General features: G+C 50.7%; 2 protein-coding genes across 3 annotated transcripts; one reads left to right on the plus strand and one right to left on the minus strand.

The window, feature by feature from the left end:
* Positions 1 to 9,871: 9,871 nt before the first annotated feature.
* ZFAND2B (zinc finger AN1-type containing 2B) lies at positions 9,872 to 12,728 on the plus strand. Of its 2 annotated transcripts, none has more exons than XM_041737610.1 (9): positions 9,872 to 10,122; positions 10,376 to 10,470; positions 10,678 to 10,809; positions 10,941 to 11,092; positions 11,353 to 11,448; positions 11,524 to 11,584; positions 11,673 to 11,740; positions 12,057 to 12,129; positions 12,334 to 12,728. In XM_041737610.1, exons 1-9 carry the CDS (start codon positions 10,068 to 10,070, stop codon positions 12,376 to 12,378), a joined length of 777 nt encoding a protein of 258 aa, XP_041593544.1. In that variant the 5' UTR covers positions 9,872 to 10,067; the 3' UTR covers positions 12,379 to 12,728. The 2 variants fall into 2 exon arrangements, with proteins under 2 accessions (XP_041593544.1, XP_041593545.1); XM_041737611.1 differs by having other exon boundaries at positions 12,438 to 12,728.
* Positions 12,729 to 12,833: 105 nt separating this feature from the next.
* ABCB6 (ATP binding cassette subfamily B member 6 (Langereis blood group)) lies at positions 12,834 to 20,246 on the minus strand. Its single transcript, XM_041737609.1, has 19 exons — positions 19,393 to 20,246; positions 18,943 to 19,080; positions 18,502 to 18,688; positions 18,206 to 18,307; positions 17,854 to 18,037; positions 17,104 to 17,225; positions 16,466 to 16,575; positions 16,079 to 16,144; positions 15,773 to 15,898; positions 15,561 to 15,637; positions 15,408 to 15,471; positions 15,204 to 15,289; positions 14,915 to 14,972; positions 14,594 to 14,698; positions 14,038 to 14,212; positions 13,779 to 13,891; positions 13,446 to 13,540; positions 13,302 to 13,370; positions 12,834 to 13,120 (listed from the first exon to the last, which is right to left on the minus strand). Exons 1-19 carry the CDS (start codon positions 19,939 to 19,941, stop codon positions 13,018 to 13,020), a joined length of 2,529 nt encoding a protein of 842 aa, XP_041593543.1. The 5' UTR covers positions 19,942 to 20,246; the 3' UTR covers positions 12,834 to 13,017.

The raw sequence follows: 20,246 nt of genomic DNA on the forward strand, positions 1-20,246 counted from the left end.
GTTGGACTCCCTGCAGGAAGCCTGCTTCTCCCTCTCCCTGTGTCTCTGCCTCTCTGTTTCTTGAATAAATAAATAAAATCTTTGAAAAAAAAAAAAGTTAAAATCAAGAGATGAATTTACTTGAATAAGGAAGAGTCAGATAACTATATTTGAAGTTAGATTTATAACTTCATATCCTCACATTCTCTTAGAAGTATCGTACCAGAAAGGGCTTTTTCAGCAGCTAGGAAAATTTGCACAAAAAATACACTTAAGACTTAACAGTGACACCTTTATATATTTTCGTAAAGAGATTACTATTCTTAAAAAGAGCAAATAATTTTATTTTCAATGATTTATGATCACATTTTAATTTGTACTAGTGTTTAGTGTGTACTTTAAAATAATTTTATTAATTTTATATCCTAGTAATTTGTATTAAAATAATGTATATTTAATAGTCATGCTTCTTAAACTTACATTTTTACATTTAGTTATGTGCATAGGTATTTTTTTTTCTTAAAGATTTTACTCATTTATTCATGAGAGACAGAGAGACACACAGGCAGAGGGAGAAGCAGGCCCCATGCAGGGAGCCTGACTCGGGACTTGATTGGGGTCTCCAGGATCACGCCCCGGGCTGAAGGCGGTGCTAAACCACTGTGCCACCCGGGCTGCCCTGTATATGTCTTTCAATGGTATTCAGAAACTACTTTTTAAAATGATGAGCAGGGATCCTGGGTGGCCTAGTGGTTGAAGGTCTGCCTTCAGCTCAGGACGTGATCCTGGGGCCCTGTGATCAAGTCCTGCATCTAGTTCCCTGTACAGAGCCTGCTTCTCTCTCTGCCTATGTCCCTGCCTCTCTCTCTCTGTCTCTCATGGATAAATAAATAAAATCTTTTTAAAAAGAATTTTAAAAATGTTAAGCATTTTGCTGTAAAATAAATGGTTGTTTTATGTAAAATAAATACTGAAATACCAGTGAAGTCATTTTGCTCTGATCTGTTAACTCCTAACAGTGAGTAATTATTGACACTGATTTGAGCTCACTCAGAATAGCTTCAATTTTACATTTCATCTAAACCAGGGTTTCTCAACTACTGACTAAATGTACTATTGACCTTCTTTGCCAGATAATTCTTTGTCGGTGGTGATAGGGACTTTCTTGTTTATCGTAGAATGGATAACAGGATCCTTGGCCTCTGTCCCTTAGTTGCCAGTAGTAGCACCCTCCTTGATTCCCCTCCACCTACACAGATGTTCCCTCATGGCAAAATTGCCCCCTGTTGAGAACTATTGATCTAAATTATACCGCCCCTGGCTGTATAGAAAAAATACTACACTTGGAATCAAGATGAGTTTGAATGCTATTTTACTAGTTGTGTATAAATGTTTATAAGCACACATTTCAAAATAATACAGAAGTTACCTGGCTATTTGGCCTCTGTCTCTGTCCATTTCCCCTCCTCTGATCTGATATTCCAACCACAGCACAAGTATCTGTAATCCCTCATTGTCATTAGTCACTCCTCTGCATTTGTGTCTCTCAATCGGGAACATGGTTCCCTATGTTTTCCTCCTGGCCAACTCTGACTCCTTCTTTAAAACAGAGATGTTCTTATCTTTCTTTTCCATTTTTACATTTCTTTTTTGCTCTACTTTCTAAAAGATCTTCTCAATTTTAGATGGCAACCATTCTCCTGAATTTTTTTTCTGTGATTATATTTTGTATTTCTAAGCACTTCGTTTTCCAAATATCCTTTGTTATAGTTTCTTCCTCTTGTGTGTTAGATGAAAAATCTGCTCTGTAAAGATATTGTATTAATCATTACTAATGTGTCCTATAACCATACATTACATATAATTATACATAATAAAAATATTATTATATACCAGTATCTGTGGATCTTTTCTCTTAGGCTGGTCACGACCTGAGCCAAAGGCAAACGCTCAATCGCTGAGCCAACCAGGCGTCCCCTGAAGCCAGTTCCAAAGAGCTTCTCCATCCTGGTTATCTCACTTGGTTATTTAAAGACCTTGCTGTGATAGGGTGTTTGATTACTGATAACCCATAAAGAGATTTGGGATTTCCCACAAACAAAGCACCACTTAAGGCTCCTCTTTTCAGTTGTTAAGAAGGCTATAGAGTAGATTTCAAGGAGGCAATGTTGTGTAATGAAATAATATGGGACTTAAGCAATACAAAAATCTGGCTTCAGATCCCATTTTCATAAGCAAAGAACTTATCTCAAACTCAGTTTTCTTACCTGCAAAATGGGAACACATAATATCTACTTCAAATGGGATTAAATTAACACCTGAGGAAGAGCAGGACAGGATGGTGTACAACAGTCTTCCTTTCCCTTTCCTTATGCCCTCTTTCTCTAAGAGTTGATTGAGGAGGACAAAAACCACCGAACAGATACCATTAAGCTAATATTTGAGTAGAATTGGGCCCGAGACATCCTTGCTGACATCCTCACTTTGACCTTGTCTGCTTTAAACCTGCTGATGAGATAAGAGGTGTCCGGCCATGACCCCACCTGCCAAGCTGTAGAGGAGCTGATTTCTGCTACTCCAGAAAGGAGGCTGCTGCTCAGTTATTCGCAGCTGAAGCACAAAGCTGCTTATCAGGTCTGTGTAGGCTTTGTTGGGCTACAATAAAAGAGACTTTACTCAGTGCTCAATTGTTAACTGATCCCTTCTGATACAGCTTGGTCAAGGTGGAAATGTTATTGGATTTCTCTCCTTTATTCCTTTATTCAGAAAGTGAAGAACCTACAACCAAACTCTGCACTAAGGAGTGGTGACTTTGATCTGTTCATCGCCCTTTTGAAGCCTTGGAAAGTTCCTGGGCTGTTGATCCCCACGAATAGCTTAGACTCTAACCCTTCGTTAGGAGAAGTCTTGCCTCAAAAAGAGAGAGCTTCACTCTCTCTTACGGTCTCTGTGTGTCTGAAGAAAGTCTTGTGACGGTTAAAACATTTTGGCTCATGCCCAAGAGAGAGCTCTGAAGACTTTATTTTCAGGGTTCTCTAAGCCTTGGGTTATCTGAGCAACCTTGGAGCAGGAGTGGGGAGAGACACAGTGTTTATCATTGTTTAGTCTGCTCCAAACAAGGTTCCAAAAACTGAAAGCCTACAATTCTAAAGCCACTGATGAATGCGGAGAGAAAAAAAAAAAAAAACTTGAAACCAAAGGATTATAGTTTAATATGAAGATGATTTAAAATCTGACAACTGAAAAAAAAATAAAAAATAAAATAAAATCTGACAACTGTATATTAAAATAAAAGCACTTGGGGATCCCTGGGTGGCTCAGCGGTTTGGTGCCTGCCTTTGGCCCAGAGCGCAATCCTGGGGTCCCGGGATCAAGTCCCGCATCGGGCATGGAGCCTGCTTTCTCCCTCTGCCTGTGTCTCTGCCTCTCTCTCTCTGTGTGTCTATCAAAAATAAATAAATAAATAAATAAATAAATAAATAAATAAATAAATAAATCTTTAAAAAATAAATAAAATAAAAGTGCTTATAGAGCCCTAGAAATTATTTAAAATTAAAAAGAAGTAAATAGAATATTAATGCACAAAGTGTAATGTTAGTATATCAAGAGTCTTACCAGAGCTGTGAGGGTAGGGTCTATAAGTTTGGTTTAGGGAGCTCAGAAATCATTCTACTGTTACCATCACAGCCAACACCGTATGTAGACAATACACCAGCAAAAAGTTCCAAATGAATGAATCAAATATTCATTTCTATTGATATGATAGTCATATCATTTCTATTGATATGAGCTTCCATAACAGGCACACCACAAAGGAAGCTTTGGGTTACAAAATGCAGAAGATTTTGCTAATAAGGACACTTACTCTCTTATAACAAAAGATCAGATGTGGTCAGTGTAGTTAATTTATCAATGGTCCTGGGTCTTTTCCATCTCTCTTCTCTGCCATCTTCAGCATGTTGATGTTATAGATGTCATCCTCTCTGCTTGGCTCCACTCATGGTCACTATGTGCAGCATGTCACAGGTATGTTTAGAACAGAAATAAATTCTCATCTAAATAGACAGTATGTGCATATAAAGCCTTTATTTAAATCATGAGCGAGGGAACTGGTAAAGAATACAAAAAGCTGGTGTTTTCAAGGAAGAAATCTGCATATCAATAAATGAACAAAATACTAGGTTGGTTACAAACTGATTAACGTTCCACAGGGCAAAAAAAATAATGCCTTTCGGGTTAGTTTCTTCAAGGCTATATGTGAAGAACAACTTATCAGTTTCCACATGTCAATGCTACAAAACTGTAAACTGTGCTTTTACCATTAGTGGATTGTTAGCCAAATATGACAACAGTTATGCTTCCAAGAGCACCAGATGAAGGTCATGTAGGATTATTAGAAAAACTCCAGCATTATCTTTTTTAGTATTCTATTTTTTAAAGAGAATGATCATAATTTTGTTTTTTTTTTAAGTTAAGGATATAAAAAAAAATTAAAAAATAAAGTTAAGGATAAATTGGGACGCCTGGGTGGCTCAGTGGTTGAGCGTCTGCCTTTGGCCCAGGGCATGATCCTGGAGTCCCGGGATTGAGTTCCACATCAGGCTCCCTGCTTGGAGCCTGCTTCTCCCTCTGCCTCCATCTCTGCCTCTCCCTGTGTGTGTCTCTCATGAATAAATAAATAAATAAAATCTTTTAAAAAATAGTTAAGGATAAATTTATCTTTTAGATACAAATTATGCTATATGCTTTTTTTTTTAATTTTTTATGATAGTCACAGAGAGAGAGAGGGGCAGAGACACAGGCAGAGGGAGAAGCAGGCTCCATGCACCGGGAGCCCGATGTGGGATTCGATCCCGGGTCTCCAGGATCGCGCCCTGGGCCAAAGGCAGGCGCCAAACCGCTGCGCCACCCAGGGATCCCTATGCTATATGTTTTAACCAAGGGAAATGATGGCAGCTTAATTGGCTTAGACCAGCTGGGCTGTTCTCCCCGCCCCCAAAACCAAGGTTGAAACCATTAATGGGATGGCGAGATGGAAATCAATATAGTGAATGGGCAACCAGATTTTTAAAAAATGAAATAGGGATCCTGGGTGGCTCAGTGGTTTAGCGCCTGCCTTCAGCCCAGGGTGTGATCCTGGAGTCCCAGGATCGAGTCCCACATCGGGCTCCCTGCATGGGGCCTGCTTCTCCCTCTGCCTGTGTCTCTGCCTCTCTCTCTCTCTCTCTGTATTTAATGAATAAATAAATAAAATCTTTAAAAAATAAATAAAAAATGAAATAGAATGTAACATCAGAATGTATCAAACATAATAAGGTCACATCAGTTTTGGCCTAAGTGTGTGTCAGGCTATAAAATATAGTTAGAAAATGGGTATAAAATGTGGGTAGTGGTTAAAAAGTTTGAAAAACACTGACTTAGGCCATTTGAGACTCATTCAGGGGGCTGAAAAGGGATCCCTATAAAACACAACTGTTTCGAGAAGAGTGCTTAAAATCACGTTTTGTCCTCAAGGAGGGAGCTGGGGAAAAAATTATTGGGTAGACAACCAACAGGAGACTGGTCAAGTGGTGCTCAATCCTGTCCTTCTCATCCTCAGATCACATGAGCTAAGAAGCCTTCTACAGTCTTGGCTGCTATGTGATGTTAAGTGACCCACCCCCTTGCTTCATCACCTCAAGCTTAAGATGGCCCACATATCATAAAACGTATCCTTTATTTCCTCTTGTGACACAAGTTTTCTCCCAAATATCTATGTTCCTTTACTGACGTAATAATTGAAATCTGATCTGGGCACATGGCCATCCAGCTAAGAACTCCATTTCCCCAGCTAGGGAATGAACATGATGGAGCTAGGTATGATCATGTGACTAAGTGTTGGTCCATCCAAAGCACACAGAAGTGATGCTTGCAAATTCAGGATCATACCCTTAAATCACTGGGGGTGACCTCCTTTTCTTTCCCTCATTCTGCTGCCTGGTCTCCTACCCATTTGAGACTGTAGGTACAAAGGCAACAGTTTAGGTTGATGAAGCCACAAAATAGCAAGTGTCCAGGTCCTTGACACGTGCTTTCCTACCAGCCCTGGATTATTACACAAACAAGAAAGTAAACTTCTTTCTTCTTTATTCCACTGGTTTTGAGTCCCTGTTATGGCGGCATAGCTTGTATCCTATCTAATATCCTTTTCTTATATATGATTAGTAGAAAATGGAAGTTTGAAGGGCAGAGGTACATAGAGATGTGGCACATCTGTTTTTAAGGTGTGTGGACTTAAACCATACTCTCAGACAGTAACTGTTTGCCTTCATGTCTGGGCTCAAAAACCCAGCAGGCTGAGGATTAGATAGAAGGTCAGAGAAAAATAGTTCTTGCCCATGATGTATGCAGCTTAGATTAAATCGTATAATTTTTTTCAATATTTCATTTTTTAAAAGTAATCTCTACACCCAACATGGGGCTTGAATTCATGACCCCAAAATCAAGAGTCTCATGCTCTATCAACTGAGTCAGCCAGACACCCCATTTGAAACATTTTTAAGTAAAAAAAAAAGGTCAAATATTAGCCATTTCAGGGATCCCCGGGTGGCTCAGCGGTTTAGTGCCGCCTTCAACCCAGGGCATGATCCTGGAGACCCAGTATCGAGTCCCACATCGGGCTCCCTGCATGGAGCCTGCTTCTCCCTCTGCCTGTGTCTCTGCCTCTCTCTCTCTCTCTCTGTGTGACTATCATAAATAAATAAAAATTAAAAAAAAAAACAAATATTAGCCATTTCGTAAGTTTAAGTCTAACAGAATTAGTGCTAGATTTTACAGGTATGGAGTTCTGGAATTCACAAATGGCAACAACTCTTCTTTCTAAAAAGCCTAGGTCAAAAGCTAAACCCCCATGGCAGAGGGCCCTAATGTATACACTGTATCAGGAGCCTCCACAATGTCATCTACCTGCCTTTGGGTTGTGATCAGAGATTCTGACAAAACCTTGAGAAATACCCTGAATCTAGTGGGATGACTTATATAACTATCTTAAAACAGACGAAGTGGGACGCCTGGGTGGCTCAGTGGTTGAGCGTCTGCTTTCGGCTCAGGACGTGATCCCAGGGTGCTGGGATTGAGTCCTACATCGGGCTCCTCGTGGGGAGCCTGCATCTCCCTCCGCCTGTGTCTCTGCCTCTCTCTCTATGCCTCTCACGAATAAAAATAAAAAAACAGACAAAGTCAGTGAGTAATGGCAGTTAGCTATAGTTCTGTTGAGGTGTAGACTTCGAGAGGAGGCAAAATAATTAGCTGATGATATGACTTAAGCCCATATATGTGAGCTACAAGATCAACCTCTTTTTATGACGCTGTGTCCCACTGCAGAAAATAGAGTATTGCAGACAATAATCTCTTTTCCTTTCCCCCAGTCAGTATGACAGTATGGAAGTATGGCAGATGGCCATCCCGTAGGTTACATGTTACAGGCCCCATGGTTTTATGAACACTGGTTCTCCTGGCCTCGATTCCAAATTCTTGGAAGAGAAACTAATTGGCCTGGTATAGCCAAGTATAGCAGATGCTCCTGGGGCTCTGTGCCATGCTGTGGACAGTTCCTATAAGCCCTAATGGCTCCCACCTCAAAGCCCAGCCTAGCCATTTCTGCCTCGAGACAAAACCTCCATCACTCTCAGTCAGCTTGCACACATGCGCAGACTGGCTGTGCAAAGTGGGTGTGGGAGAGTTATCTCCCCCAGCAGCAACGCCAACTTATGGCAGGAGTCAGCCCAGCCTTCTGACTTTTAGAAGATAATTCTGTGGGGCATTCTATATGGTTTTTCCTACGGTTCCCAATGGAATTGAGCTCTTATTACCACAGTGGTAATCAGCTCAATAACATTACTGGTTTTCCTTCCTTCCTTGCCTCTCTGTCTCTCTTACTTTGGCTAGGATTACCTCCCACATGAACTACCTGCACCCAAATCCTTGCCTCTCAGGCTATGCTTTTGGGGGAGCACAAACCTAGCTAGCTACTCAGTATGTGTCAGATGATCACTCCCAGACCAATCATCTTTGCGAGGGCAGAAACACGGCTGTCCCGAGCCACCCCAGGGTGTGAGGGTGGGGCGAGGGAAGAAACTGTCAGAATCTCCCCCAAGGAATGGCCAAAGGTGCTCCATACACTAACCCACTGTTTGGCTGAACTTTTGCATAGAGGTGAGTCAAAGTGTTTCCCACAGGTACGGTTAGAATTTTCGTTTAATTAATTTTTTTTTCTGAGTACTTCATAATTGCTCTGGGAATAGAATAACACTCCCTCCACCCATTTTATTCTTTCAGTGATATCTTGGAAAGTTACTGATTTTAAAATATCTGTCTCATACCTAAACTCTCTACTGAACTCTCACTAATTCTAAACATTGCCCCTACTCTGGTTCAGGCCACCATTATTTCTTGCCTGGATTACAGCAACAGCCTCCCACCTGGTCTCCCTTCTTCCAATTTCATGCTTCCCTGATCTGTTCTCCACTCTGAAGCCAGAGTGACATTCCCAGAATGCAAACCTGATCATCTCACTCCCCTGCGTAAAGCTATCTCTCGTCTCTTGTTATATTTATGTTGAAATTCTCAATACTGCTGTGCCCTCCACCATCTGAGCTAATTTGGCCCCTGCTAGCTCTCCAGCTTCACTTCCTGCAGACTGCTTTTTATACCCCAAGATCCAGATGCCCAGAGCTTTTTAAAAGCTCATCTCAAGGACCTCGTTCCCTCTCCTATCTACAAGCCTTTGTCCTGCTGATTCTTCTACCTGGAATACCATCTCCCTCCCCTCTGTCCTGTCTCCCTTGGCCTTCACCTAGCCAACAGCCATTCACCCTTCCAGGTTTTGACCGAAGAATACGTGTCCGCCCAGACTCGGGGCACCTGAGCCACATATACAGATCTACTGCCCTGCAAGTCACGGCTGCATGCATCATCCAGCTGCTTCATATGTTTATTAACAAGCCCCAGGGGCCCCTCAGCAGCTGCGCTCCTGAGTTCTCACCTGTGAGAACAGATGATGACATCCCGACACAACTTACTTCATTCCTAGGTCAAAGTAACTTTACGACTGAAACCTTTTGAAGTCGTATCGAACCCACACACACAAAACCACACAGTTGTAGGCGCTGCGCCGGGTGCTGGGGACCCAGCACAAGGCGGAGGTGGTCCCTGGTTTCCCAGCACATTTATCTGCGCGCGTGTGAACAGCGGATCCCGGGAGGGTGAGCCGGCGGCTGGAGGGGCCGGGGAGGCGGGGGGCTGGAGGGGCTGGAGGGGCCGGGGAGGCGGGGGGCTGGAGGGGCTGGAGGGGGCCGGGGAGGCGGGGGGCTGGAGGGGCTGGAGGGGCCGGGGAGGCGGGGGGCTGGAGGGGCTGGAGGGGGCCGGGGAGGCGGGGGGGGCGCTGGAGGGGCTGGAGGGGGCCGGGAAGGCGGGGGGGGGGGGGGGCTGGAGGAGCCGGGGAGGCGGGGGGCTGGAGGGGCTGGAGGGGGCCGGGGAGAAGGGGGGGGGGGCTGGAGGGGCTGGAGGGGGCCGGGGAGGCGGGGGGGGCGGCTGGAGGAGCCGGGGAGGCGGGGGGCTGGAGGGGCTGGAGGGGGCCGGGGAGAAGGCGGGGGGGCTGGAGGGGCTGGGGGGTTGGCTGAAGGGGCCGCGGGCGCCACAGCACGTGCCTCTCCCTCGGGGCGGGGAGGCCCAGGGAGGTTTTACAGAAAGGGCCGCGGAGCTAAACCCGGGGAAGGACCGGCAGGAAATACGGGCGCGGTCAGCTCGCGGACCCCGCAGCCCCGCGCCGCCGCGCGCCCGCCCCGCCCCGCCCAGCAGGGAGGCCCCGCCCCTCGCCCCGCCCGCCCTGCGCGATGACGTCAGCACGGCCGCGCGCGCCGGCGGGGGGAGGAGTGGGAGTCGCTGGCCGGGAAGGGCTGAGGCTCCCGTAACCCCGGCTGGGCGGGGGAGGGGGGCGGGGCCGGAGCCCCCTGCGAGCGCGGGGTCGTGGTCCCGGCCCGGAGCGGGAGCCCCGGACGCGCTCGGCACCGCTGCTTCCGCCAGCAGGTCCCGCCCGGCCCGGCCCGGCGATGGAGTTTCCGGACCTCGGGGCGCACTGTTCCGAGCCGAGCTGTCAGCGCCTGGGTGAGGGGCGGAGCGCGCGGGGCCGGGGCGGGGCCGGGGGCCGGGGGCGGCGGGGCGGCGGGGTCTCGGGGGCCGGGAGCGCGGGGAGAGGCGGGGGGAGGCGCTGGGGGCGGTGGCCGCGGGGGCGTGGCTAAGGCGCGCGGGGCCTCGGACCCGGTGCAGTTTGTTGCAAACCGGGCGGCGTTTTCCCTTCCTCTGAGGGGGCACGACGTCGAGGTCCCGCTGGACCTGCAACCCGACCCGCTCCCTGCAGATTTTCTGCCGCTCAAGTGCGACGCCTGCTCCGGCATCTTCTGCGCAGACCATGTGGCCTACGCCCAGCATCACTGTGGATCCGCGTACCAAAAGGTGAGGGGGCGGGTGGAGGTGCTTGCGGCCACTCTGGAGTCCCTCGGCCTCCCATTTCCTCTCCTTTGTGTTTCTGAGGCTCGGTGCTGGGAGCACTGTTTCCTAGTGCGTTTGTAGGGGGCACATCCGGGTTCTCTCAGGGAGGAGCCTGGAAGGATTTCAGGGCTGGGAGCGGGCCACAGCCTCAGCCCTGCTCCTTAACCCTAGGACATCCAGGTACCTGTATGCCCGCTCTGTAATGTGCCTGTGCCTGTGGCCAGAGGGGAGCCCCCCGACCGCGCTGTCGGGGAGCACATTGACCGAGACTGCCGCTCAGATCCAGCCCAGCAAAAACGTAAGGTAAGCACTGGAGGGGTTAGCCATGACCCAGCCTGGGCCACGGATGCTTGCAAGCCCCAACAGCTGTTATGATGGCGCTGGAGATGCGGGCCCAGGTCTCAGCAGAGAGAAACCTTCCCTCTCCGCCTCAGATCTTCACCAATAAGTGTGAACGCGCTGGCTGCCGGCAGCGAGAAATGATGAAACTGACCTGTGAGCGCTGCGGCCGGAACTTCTGCATCAAGCACCGGCACCCACTGGACCATGATTGTTCTGGGCAGAGTCACCCAACCAGCCGGGCAGGGTAATTGCAACCAAGTCCAGTACTTGCCTTTCGGATCACCCCATCCTTTTGGAACTGACTCAGCATCTATCTATCATTACCAGTTGGGGAGCTTCAAACCTGTTGCCTTTGGCCAGAGGAGTCTTTTAGCTTCCTATTCAAGTGCCTATTTTTCCAGACTGTTTGGAGGAACTTCCCTCCTGACTTCCTGGGTAAGGCCTGGGAGGAGCATGCAAGCTGGCTGTTCTTGGAGGCATGCCAAGAGTGTCTCTTCCCTACAGACTTGCTGCCATCTCCAGAGCACAAGGTTTAGCTTCTTCTACGAGCACCGTCCCCAGCCCAAGTCGGACCTTGCCTTCGTCTACCTCTCCCAGCAGGTAGGCCTGCCTGTTTCTTCTCTCCCTCTTTTCCCTTTGCGTCTCTGACCTGAGTCTCTTGAATGTCTGCCGTAGAGCAACCACCCAGTCTCCATCCCGGACAGCCCCTCCAGTGATTGCCCTGCAGAATGGCTTGGTGAGTTGGGCGGAGGCTGGGCAGACAGAAGCAAACCCACGTGGAGAATAAAGTGCAAGGCGACTGGTCTTCTTTTTCTTTCTCACAGAGTGAGGACGAGGCTCTGCAACGAGCCCTGGAACTGTCACTGGCAGAGACCAAACCCCAGGTCCCAAGGTACCTAGCCGAGTGAAAGATGGTGGGATGTGGGCAGTGGTTCAGTTTGGAAGGAGGGCCGTGGGACCACTCCAACCCCGTGTAGGATAATAATTAGGAACCCGGGCTCAAAAGTAAACTGATTAACTCTATGACCTTTGACAAGTTCTTTAACCCTTGAGGGTTTTCTGTAAAATGGGACTGTGCTACTACCTACCCCATAGGGCTGTGTGAAGACTCAGAGAATACTCATATGCTCAGCACCAGGAGGATGCCTAACAGATCAGAGGCTCATGTTTTAGATATTGTTGTCCTCCAACTTGCACCTCCCTCTCAGTTCTCAGGAGGAAGAGGACTTAGCATTAGCACAGGCGCTGTCAGCCAGTGAGGCAGAGTACCGGCAGCAGCAGGTATGAGGGCTGGGGGAGCTGAAGTCCTGCCCTGGGAGGAGGAAGCCCGGGGGCTTTCTTCACGTTGTACAGTGTTTTGGAATGGTGGTCATCTTCCCGTTTTTGTCGTGACTCCAGCCCACGCGGAGCTCTGAAGTGAGGACCGGCTCTCATTTCCTTGACATCGTGCCCTGTCTTCCCTTCCTTCCCCTTTCCTTGCTCCAGGCCCAAAGCCGCAGCTTGAAGCCGTCCAACTGCAGCCTGTGCTAGGGCCCTGGGCTTGGGGAGGGAGGCTCAACTGAGGAGGACTGTGGCCCCCACACCTCTAGGGTACACAGAGAGAGGAGGCTGGGAGCAGCCAGGAGTGAAGACGAGCAAGCCACCTCCAGGGAGCAGCAGGAACAGCAGCTTGTGGAGCGGAGCCTACAGACGGCCCTGCTGGCCTCTCCAGCTGCATGGGAGAGAGCAGTTACAACCGTCGGTGGTTGGGCCCCGGGAGAGTGCTGGCCAGGCCCCGTGCAGGGCAGCCCCCTGCATCGTGTCATCCCCCTTTACGCTGGGGCTGCCCCCATCTCTAAGGGCAAGAGGTCCTGGAAGGAATAAAGGATCTTGGCAGTCAACAAGACCTCCGAGTGTGTTTCTTTCTCCTGTCAGACTGAAAGCAGAGGAGCTCCCCTGACCTAAGGGTAGGGGCCCCCCGCAATACCCCACACCAGTCACAAGGATCCGAGCACAATCCACACTTTTTTATTTCCCCCAAAAAGTGCTTCTCTGGAAGGTTCTTTTCCCTCCTATAGCTAGCACCATACCCCAACACTGGCTTGAAATATACCAGGAAAAGGGCTACATCTTCTTCCCTACTGAATTATCCCTTGGGAGGGACGTGGCCACAGCCTTGGTCACCATGTCTCAGTCCAGGGGTTTGGTGTCTTCAGAGACTTCTTCCTGTCCCCGCTGCTGCAGCTGCCACATGTCAGCATACATGCCACCTCGGGACAACAGAGCCTCGTGCCTGGGGCAAGGAGGAAAGTGTGAGTCCCGACTCCCCAGTTCACCCCAAGAGTGCTCACCGCCAGCCCACAGAGGTGAGAGGGATCCTCAAGGGAAAGCCCTTTCAGAAACCCCTGGGATTTCCTTTCTCTCAGGCCCCCAATTTGGAGACCCTGCCGTGTTCATCCAGCTGTGTTCCTTACCGTCCTCTCTCCACGATCCAGCCGTCCTTAAAGACAAGGATCTGGTCAGCATCAACCACGGTTGAGAGCCTGAGAGATCAGAGCTGAGTTACGCACCACACAACACAAGCGGGCCCCCCCGCTGCCCACAGCCCAGTCCTGTACCTGTGGGCTACTACGATGGTGGTGCGGTTGGCACAGACTTTGGCCAGAGAAGCCTGGATGGCCCTCTCGTTTGACGTATCCAGTGCTGATGTTGCCTACAGAGAGGATCTGGGTAAACCTGCCCCCACCACCCAAAATCCAAGTAGAAGGAGGATACAAGCTGCTAGCTGAGACCTCAGAAATCAAAAGAACCTTCTCTGTATTTGAGAACCCTAAGGTGTTTTTATGAAGCAGGGACTCACAGTATCTCTCCGCAATGGAAAGCCATCCAGTAGGAATGGCCCGGGAGTGGGCAAGGGAGGAAGAGGGGAGCAGGCTGCCCAGGGCCCTCACCTCATCCAACAGAATGATGTCTGGAGCCTTGAGAATGGTGCGAGCAATGGCGACACGCTGCTTCTCCCCACCACTCAACTTCAGTCCCCGCTCGCCCACCTGCGTCTCATAACCTGTGAATATTGCCCACCTCTCTCAAGTCACACGCAATACATGGGGTTTCCGTGACCACATGAGCAGGAATGGATGGAACAGAGCTCGGAGGGAACAATGGGATTAAACCAGGCAGGGGAGGGACTCTCTCTCCCGGGAGGCTCACCTTCAGGGAAATTCATAATGGCCTCATGGATGCCTGCAGCCTGAGCAGCAGCCATCACCTCCTCGTCCCCGGCTGTAATGCAGCCGTAGCGGATATTGTTGGCGATGGTGTCATTGAAGAGGACGGTGTCTTGGGGCACGACTCCAATGTGAGACCGGAGGGAGATCTGGGTCACCTGGGGCCAGAAGACCATATGCTCAGGCTGTGAGACTGCCCCACCCCACCCCCAAGCCTGGGAGGTAGGACGAGCTGGAGGGGGAAGCACAAGGGATGAGTACAGGAACCCTGTCACCACCATCCCAAATCCTAGCTGTTGAGGGCAAATCACTCGACCTCCCTAAGTCTTTTTCCCCACCTATAAAGAGAAAAGATGCTTTTTATGCTCATGACTACTTTACTTGGGTACGTTACATGGTGCCAGGAAGGCTGAGGTCTCCTGCTGCAGCTTTTTGCAGGGGTGACATCTCCTCTCCCTGGAGAGTAGCCAGCACTTCACAAACTGCCATTCTTTCACACACGGGCCCCTAAATTACAATCTTCTCCCAAGCAACCGCACCTGAGAGATGTCCTGCCCATCTATCCGGATGCAGCCAGAGCTGATGTCATAGAAGCGAAACAGCAGGCGCAATACTGTGCTCTTCCCCGCTCCAGATGGGCCCACCTGTTGCATTGGAAACAAAGGGAGAACACTTTCAGGCCTGCTGGCTTTTAAGGCTTGCTCTCCAAAAAGCCACCAACGTCCAAGGAGGCTGCTACATTCAATCCTGTGGCCTGTCGTGACGGGATTCTGACTCCACAGCCTCAGTCACAAACTTCCATGAATACTGGGCTAGGGAAACTCAAGGAGTCGGGGCCGAGTGCCTGGGTCTTCTCTCACCAGGGCCACTGTCTGTCCAGGCATGACGGTGAAGGACACATCCTGCAGGGTTTCCCGCCTGGAAGGAAGGGTGAGCACGGTCAGCAGGCTTGCTGCGCTCCCAGTGACTCCTTCTATCGGGAGAGCTGCTACTGGGCCCTGCTCCTCCCCTGCTCAAGCTCTCTTCCTAGGCAGTGGTGGGTGGAAAGGCAGGGATGGGGTGTGGGGATACTTGTGGGGATACATACTTATCCATGTATATGTGGATGATGCAAAAGGGCGCTGTGAGGTGTCAAAAGCGGGGCCTTACCCATTCGCATAGCTGAAGTGCACGTTCTCAAACTCAATCTGGCCCCTCTGGAAGCGCAGGGGCCCTGCTCCAGGGAGGTCCTTTACCTAGGAGAGTACCACCCATGGTTGCTGCCATCATAGGTCTGGGGTTCTCCAGACACCAGGAGCAACCTCGCAGACTGCCGCTTCCCACCCTGCCCCCAACTCCCCTCACTTCACTTACTTCTGGCTTCTCTTTCAGCAGATCAAACATGTTCTCCATGTCAATGAAGTTTGTCTGGATCATCCTGCAAGAACAGTGCTGGCTGGGGCTCCTCTGAGGAGCTGGGGAAATAACCGTGCATCCCGGACAGGTGAGGGGCAGAGATCAGGTTACCTGTAGTAGGTGCCAAACCAGTTGAGGGGCATGTACAGCTGGATGATGTAGGTGCCAAACAGCACGAAGTCCCCGACCTGTGGAAATCCAACGAGGAATACGGAGTCACCAGCCACCAACAGGCTGTCCCCCTGCCCACTTCCCACCCAGACACCTGGGGGCCTGGATGTAGGCCTCGGGCCCCTCTTCAGTCCCCAGCACCATTTCTTCACCTGTAGCTTCTGCTCGCTGACAAAGTATGCACAAAGCAGGGAGCCAGCAAGGAGCCCAAGTCCAATCACCAGGTTCTGGGTCTGATTTAGTAAAACCAGTGAAGCACTTGACTTCCACTCCAAATCCTAGGGCAATAATAATAAGGGGGTGTAAGTGGAATGTCATGTATACAGTCTCACCAAATCCAAACTGGACCCAGGTATCTTCAACCTTGATTTTTCAGCCCAAACCATACTCCTCTTGGCCCTGGCAATTCCACAAAGCTAGGCCACTGCTCTCAACAGGCATCAAACCAGCATCCTCACCTGATATTTGGTGATGGCCTCTCGATAGCGGTTCACTTCGTAACCTTCCGCATTGTAATACTTCACCTGGCCAAGTCAAATCACCAGTGTTAAGACACGGTTGCAGCATGAATGCCTGCATCATTTCCTCCAGCCTTCCCAATGCCTCCTTCCTCATCGTATTTTTATCTATTTTTTTTAAGTCTTATTTTTATTTAAGTCGTCTCTACACCCAACCTGGGGCTCCAGCTCACAATCCTGAGATCAGGAGTTGCACACTCTTCCAACTGAGCCAGCCAGGTGCCCTGCCTTCCTCATTTTAAACAGCACCCCCACCCCCAGCTTCCTGGTGGCCCCACTGCTCCACATCCCTGTGTCTCACACTACTGCCACCAAGGCCTTCACTACCGTCTCGAAGTTTAGCAAAGAGTCCACAGCTCGTGCCCGGGTAGCATTCTCCTGTGTGTTCATAGCACGTCGAAACTTCGTTCTCCATTCAGTGACCACAATGGTCATGACTACAGAGTAATAGGTTGGGGAAGAAGGAGAAGAAGAGATCAAGACATCACTCCCAACACCAGAGACCACAGAGGGAGGTCTGCTACCTAACACATACACATGAACCCTGAGCTACAGACCAGGGACCTAGATCCCAAAGGGAAAGAGCCCTAAGCTCCCTGAGGGAAGGGGCTGTGCCCAAGATATCTTTGCAGCCTGCACCAAGCCCTGTGTGTGAAAATGCTGTTGGCGACCAAACGAAGGCGAGCTGCATCTGGTTACAGAAAATGAGGTTTCTCTTTGATGTGCACCCCACAGCAGGCCCCCAATGTGACCAGGATGCCCTTCCCTGGCCCTCTATCCAGGTTCAGCTAAGGCTTCCCTGGTAGAGGAGGAGGCCAAGCCATCATGTTGGGGAGCAGCAGGAGCTTATTCAAGTCCACCAATGGACAGCCTCTCCTAGCTGGGCCACTGAGTAGGGGCAGGGCTCATACCCAAGGCAGTCCCTACCACAATTCAGGAAGACACTCCCACCAAGCAGCACTCACTGAGGTAAAGACTCATGCACAGGAACACAATGAGGCCAAACCAGGCATTGAAGAACATGCTGAAGTAGATGATGCCAATGGTGATGTCAGCAAGTGTGGGGATGATGTTGAACACCAGGTAGCTAGGAATGCAAATCAAGCAACAAAGGACAGTTTAGGGGCTTGGAGCCAGAAACTCTGCCCCCAAGAGTCTCATGTGGTATTTTGTTTTTCAGTGACGAGAGACTAGAATCAAGCTAAATGCCCCCTCAAGAGGTGGATGGCCAAATAAATTGTAGCATGCCCCAAGTACAGAATGCTCTGGGTCAATTATAATGAACGAGGAGGATCTTCACGGAGGATAAAGAATAGATCTCCATAATATTTTGTTAATAAGGCACTTCCAGAACAATACCTATGTCATGATCTCATGTGTTTTAGGAAAACCCTGCCCAATAACATATTAGTGCTGTGAGTCTGCACGCATAACGTATGTAAAAATGCCAAGAGCAGAACTCAACATCCTAGATGGAGTGGGAACCTCTGGAGAAAGGAGTCGAATTTATGAAGTACTTCTTCCATTTTATTCGTCTTATCATGAAAGCACATATATGTTACTCTCAAAAAAAAAAAAGGATTAAAAAAATAAAATAAAAGGATTAGAAAAAAGAATAAAGAGGTAGCTGAAGCAGGGTGCTGTTTCCTGCCAGCCCCTTCATTCTTGTTTCTCCAGCTCCACCCTCCCACACTCCATTTCCACTGGCCTGGCACCTGAGCAGCCCTGTGACACTGGATGTGCCCCGGTCCACGATCCGCAGCACCTCCCCTGTGCGGCGCCCCAGGTGCCAGCGCAGAGAGAGCTCGTGCAGGTGGGAGAAGAGGCGCAGCTCCACCTGCCGTGATGTGAACTGCTGTACCCGGATCCACAGGAACGTGCGCAGGTTGCTCACAAAGCCTAGGGGAAGCCAGGGTGGACCTCAGTAGAACTTAGGGGCCAGATGATATCAGCCCAGTACCAAGACATGAAAGGTCTGAGATCACCAAGGGGCCAGGGGAGGGATGCTTGGGGGGAAGTGGAGGAGAGCCCAACGCCAACCAGGGTGACAGCAGAGTCCTATCATACCTGTACTGCCAGTGCCACCCCCCTGGAGGAACTTGAGGGCAACATAGGTGGTAACAATCCAGGCCAGAGAGTTCCAAGGTGCCTTCTCGGTCAGTGAGTTCACTACAGAGAAAATAAGTCAGAGCCCACTTTTGGCCCCAGGGATTCTTCAGGAGAAACTACTCCAGGCACCAGCCACAGCCTCTTTCTGATCATCCAGTTCCTAATGCTGTCCCACCTCCCTTAAGTTAGGGTCCCTACTCCTCATCCAGCCAATGAAGGACCACAGAGCTGAGCTGGCACCCCTTCTCCCTCACCTATGTTCCTATAGAATATGGGGACCAACACATTCAGTCCCCGTTCCAACCCCATGAGCCCCAGGCAGATGAGCACGACAAGCTGCAGAACTGGACTCCCTCGAGGCCACAGGTAGCCACTCAGCAGGCGGAGCTTCCTGCCAAGGTCTCGCCAGGTAGATCTTGGGGGTGCCTCTGTTGTCTGAACCTAGGATGGTGCAACACAGAGGAGGGGAGCTCAGAAATTGAACAGAAGTGCCCTAGTCGAACTCCTCTAGGGAAAACGTATGGGATTACAGCTCCCAGTGATCTCAGACTCACAAATGATCCCCTGATGAGGTCAGAAAGGCTTACAGGGCACAAACTGAGATTTGGGAAAGAAGTACTACGGTGAGAAAATGTGAATGAAGACAGGCAATGAAATTCAGACAGACCCTGTGGTTCAGAAGTTCATGTATATACCTCGCTCCTCTCTACATCTTGATCCTCTTCATTAACCTTCAGGGCATAGGACTGGGGACGAAGTCCAGGGGCCCAGAGTCCCAGGATAAAAAGCCCTCCAGAAACCACATATCGCAGCACCCAGAGGCTAAACTGAACCTAGGATAAAACGTGTAGGGAGAGCATCAAAGAAGGCCAAAATGCCATTGTTACCGCTTACAACAGGGCTGGGATCTGGGGTAGGGCACACACCCAGGTCAGGGCCCCAGCATCAAGAAGGCTTTGAAAAAGTTTAGAGTGACTCAGCACAGACACACCCCACCAGCTGGCTATCAGCAACCAGGCCAGGCAGGCCTCCCCCTTCACCTCCTTAAAGGCATCCCAAAGTATGGAGCCAGTGTGGCCAGACACACCATCCTTCTAACCAGCCCTTGCCCCTCATGACTCTCCTGTCCCCAGGAGGTCCCTTACCTGCTGGCCCAAGTCTGCCCTTGCCCACCACCACTGTGGGCTGTTCCAAGACACGAGGGCCAAGTTCTCAGCTGTAAACGCCACAGTCCAGAGGAGCAGGAGACCCGCGCTGTGCCTGAACTCGATCCAGATGCCCATTGCTAGTTTCTGCCAGGCCTGGTTATGCTCCACGACGAGCAGCCCCAGGCCACAGGCGCTGGCCAGAGTCCCCAGGATGGAAGCCAGCAGTAGGTAGCCTGGCAGCGGGGCGCCCCCGGCAGTGCCCACCCGGCCGACCAGGCTGGCCAGGGGCAGCGCCACCTGAAGCGTGGCCAGAAGCAACTGCAGCACGTAGGGAGCGACAAGAGGGCCGGCGGTCCAAGAGCGCTCGTGGGCGCCAGTGGGCCGCTCGCGACGCTTGCAGGGAAGTGCCAGCACCAAGGCCAGAGCCCCCAGGCCCATGAGTACGGAGGGCACGAGCGTGAAGAAGAAGCAGGGGCTCAGGCCACCCTTCACCCAGGCCGGCCCCGCGGGCCCCTCGGCCTCGCAGTAGTTGCCCACAGTCACCATGGCGATGCGTGGCCGCCGGCCGGGGCTGCGGGCACCGCGGGGGCTGCGGGGGCGGGAACCCGGACCCGCGGCTCGGGGCGGGGCGCGGAGGCCGCGGGGTCTCGGGTCATGGACCCGAGGGGCGCCGAGCCGCGGGGGCCTGGCGCAGGGGCACACGTGGGCCCGCCCACGCTCCCCGCTCCGCGCACGCGCCGCCGCCGCGCACTCACGCAGGGCACGCACGGCCTCCTCGCGCGTCCGTCCGCCCCCCGCTCGCCGCCCGGGACCCTCCGGCCGCGTCCGGGCCCAAGGAATGTGGAGCGTGC

Source organism: Vulpes lagopus, chromosome 22, assembly GCF_018345385.1.
Source record: "Vulpes lagopus strain Blue_001 chromosome 22, ASM1834538v1, whole genome shotgun sequence".
NCBI lineage: Eukaryota > Metazoa > Chordata > Mammalia > Carnivora > Canidae > Vulpes > Vulpes lagopus.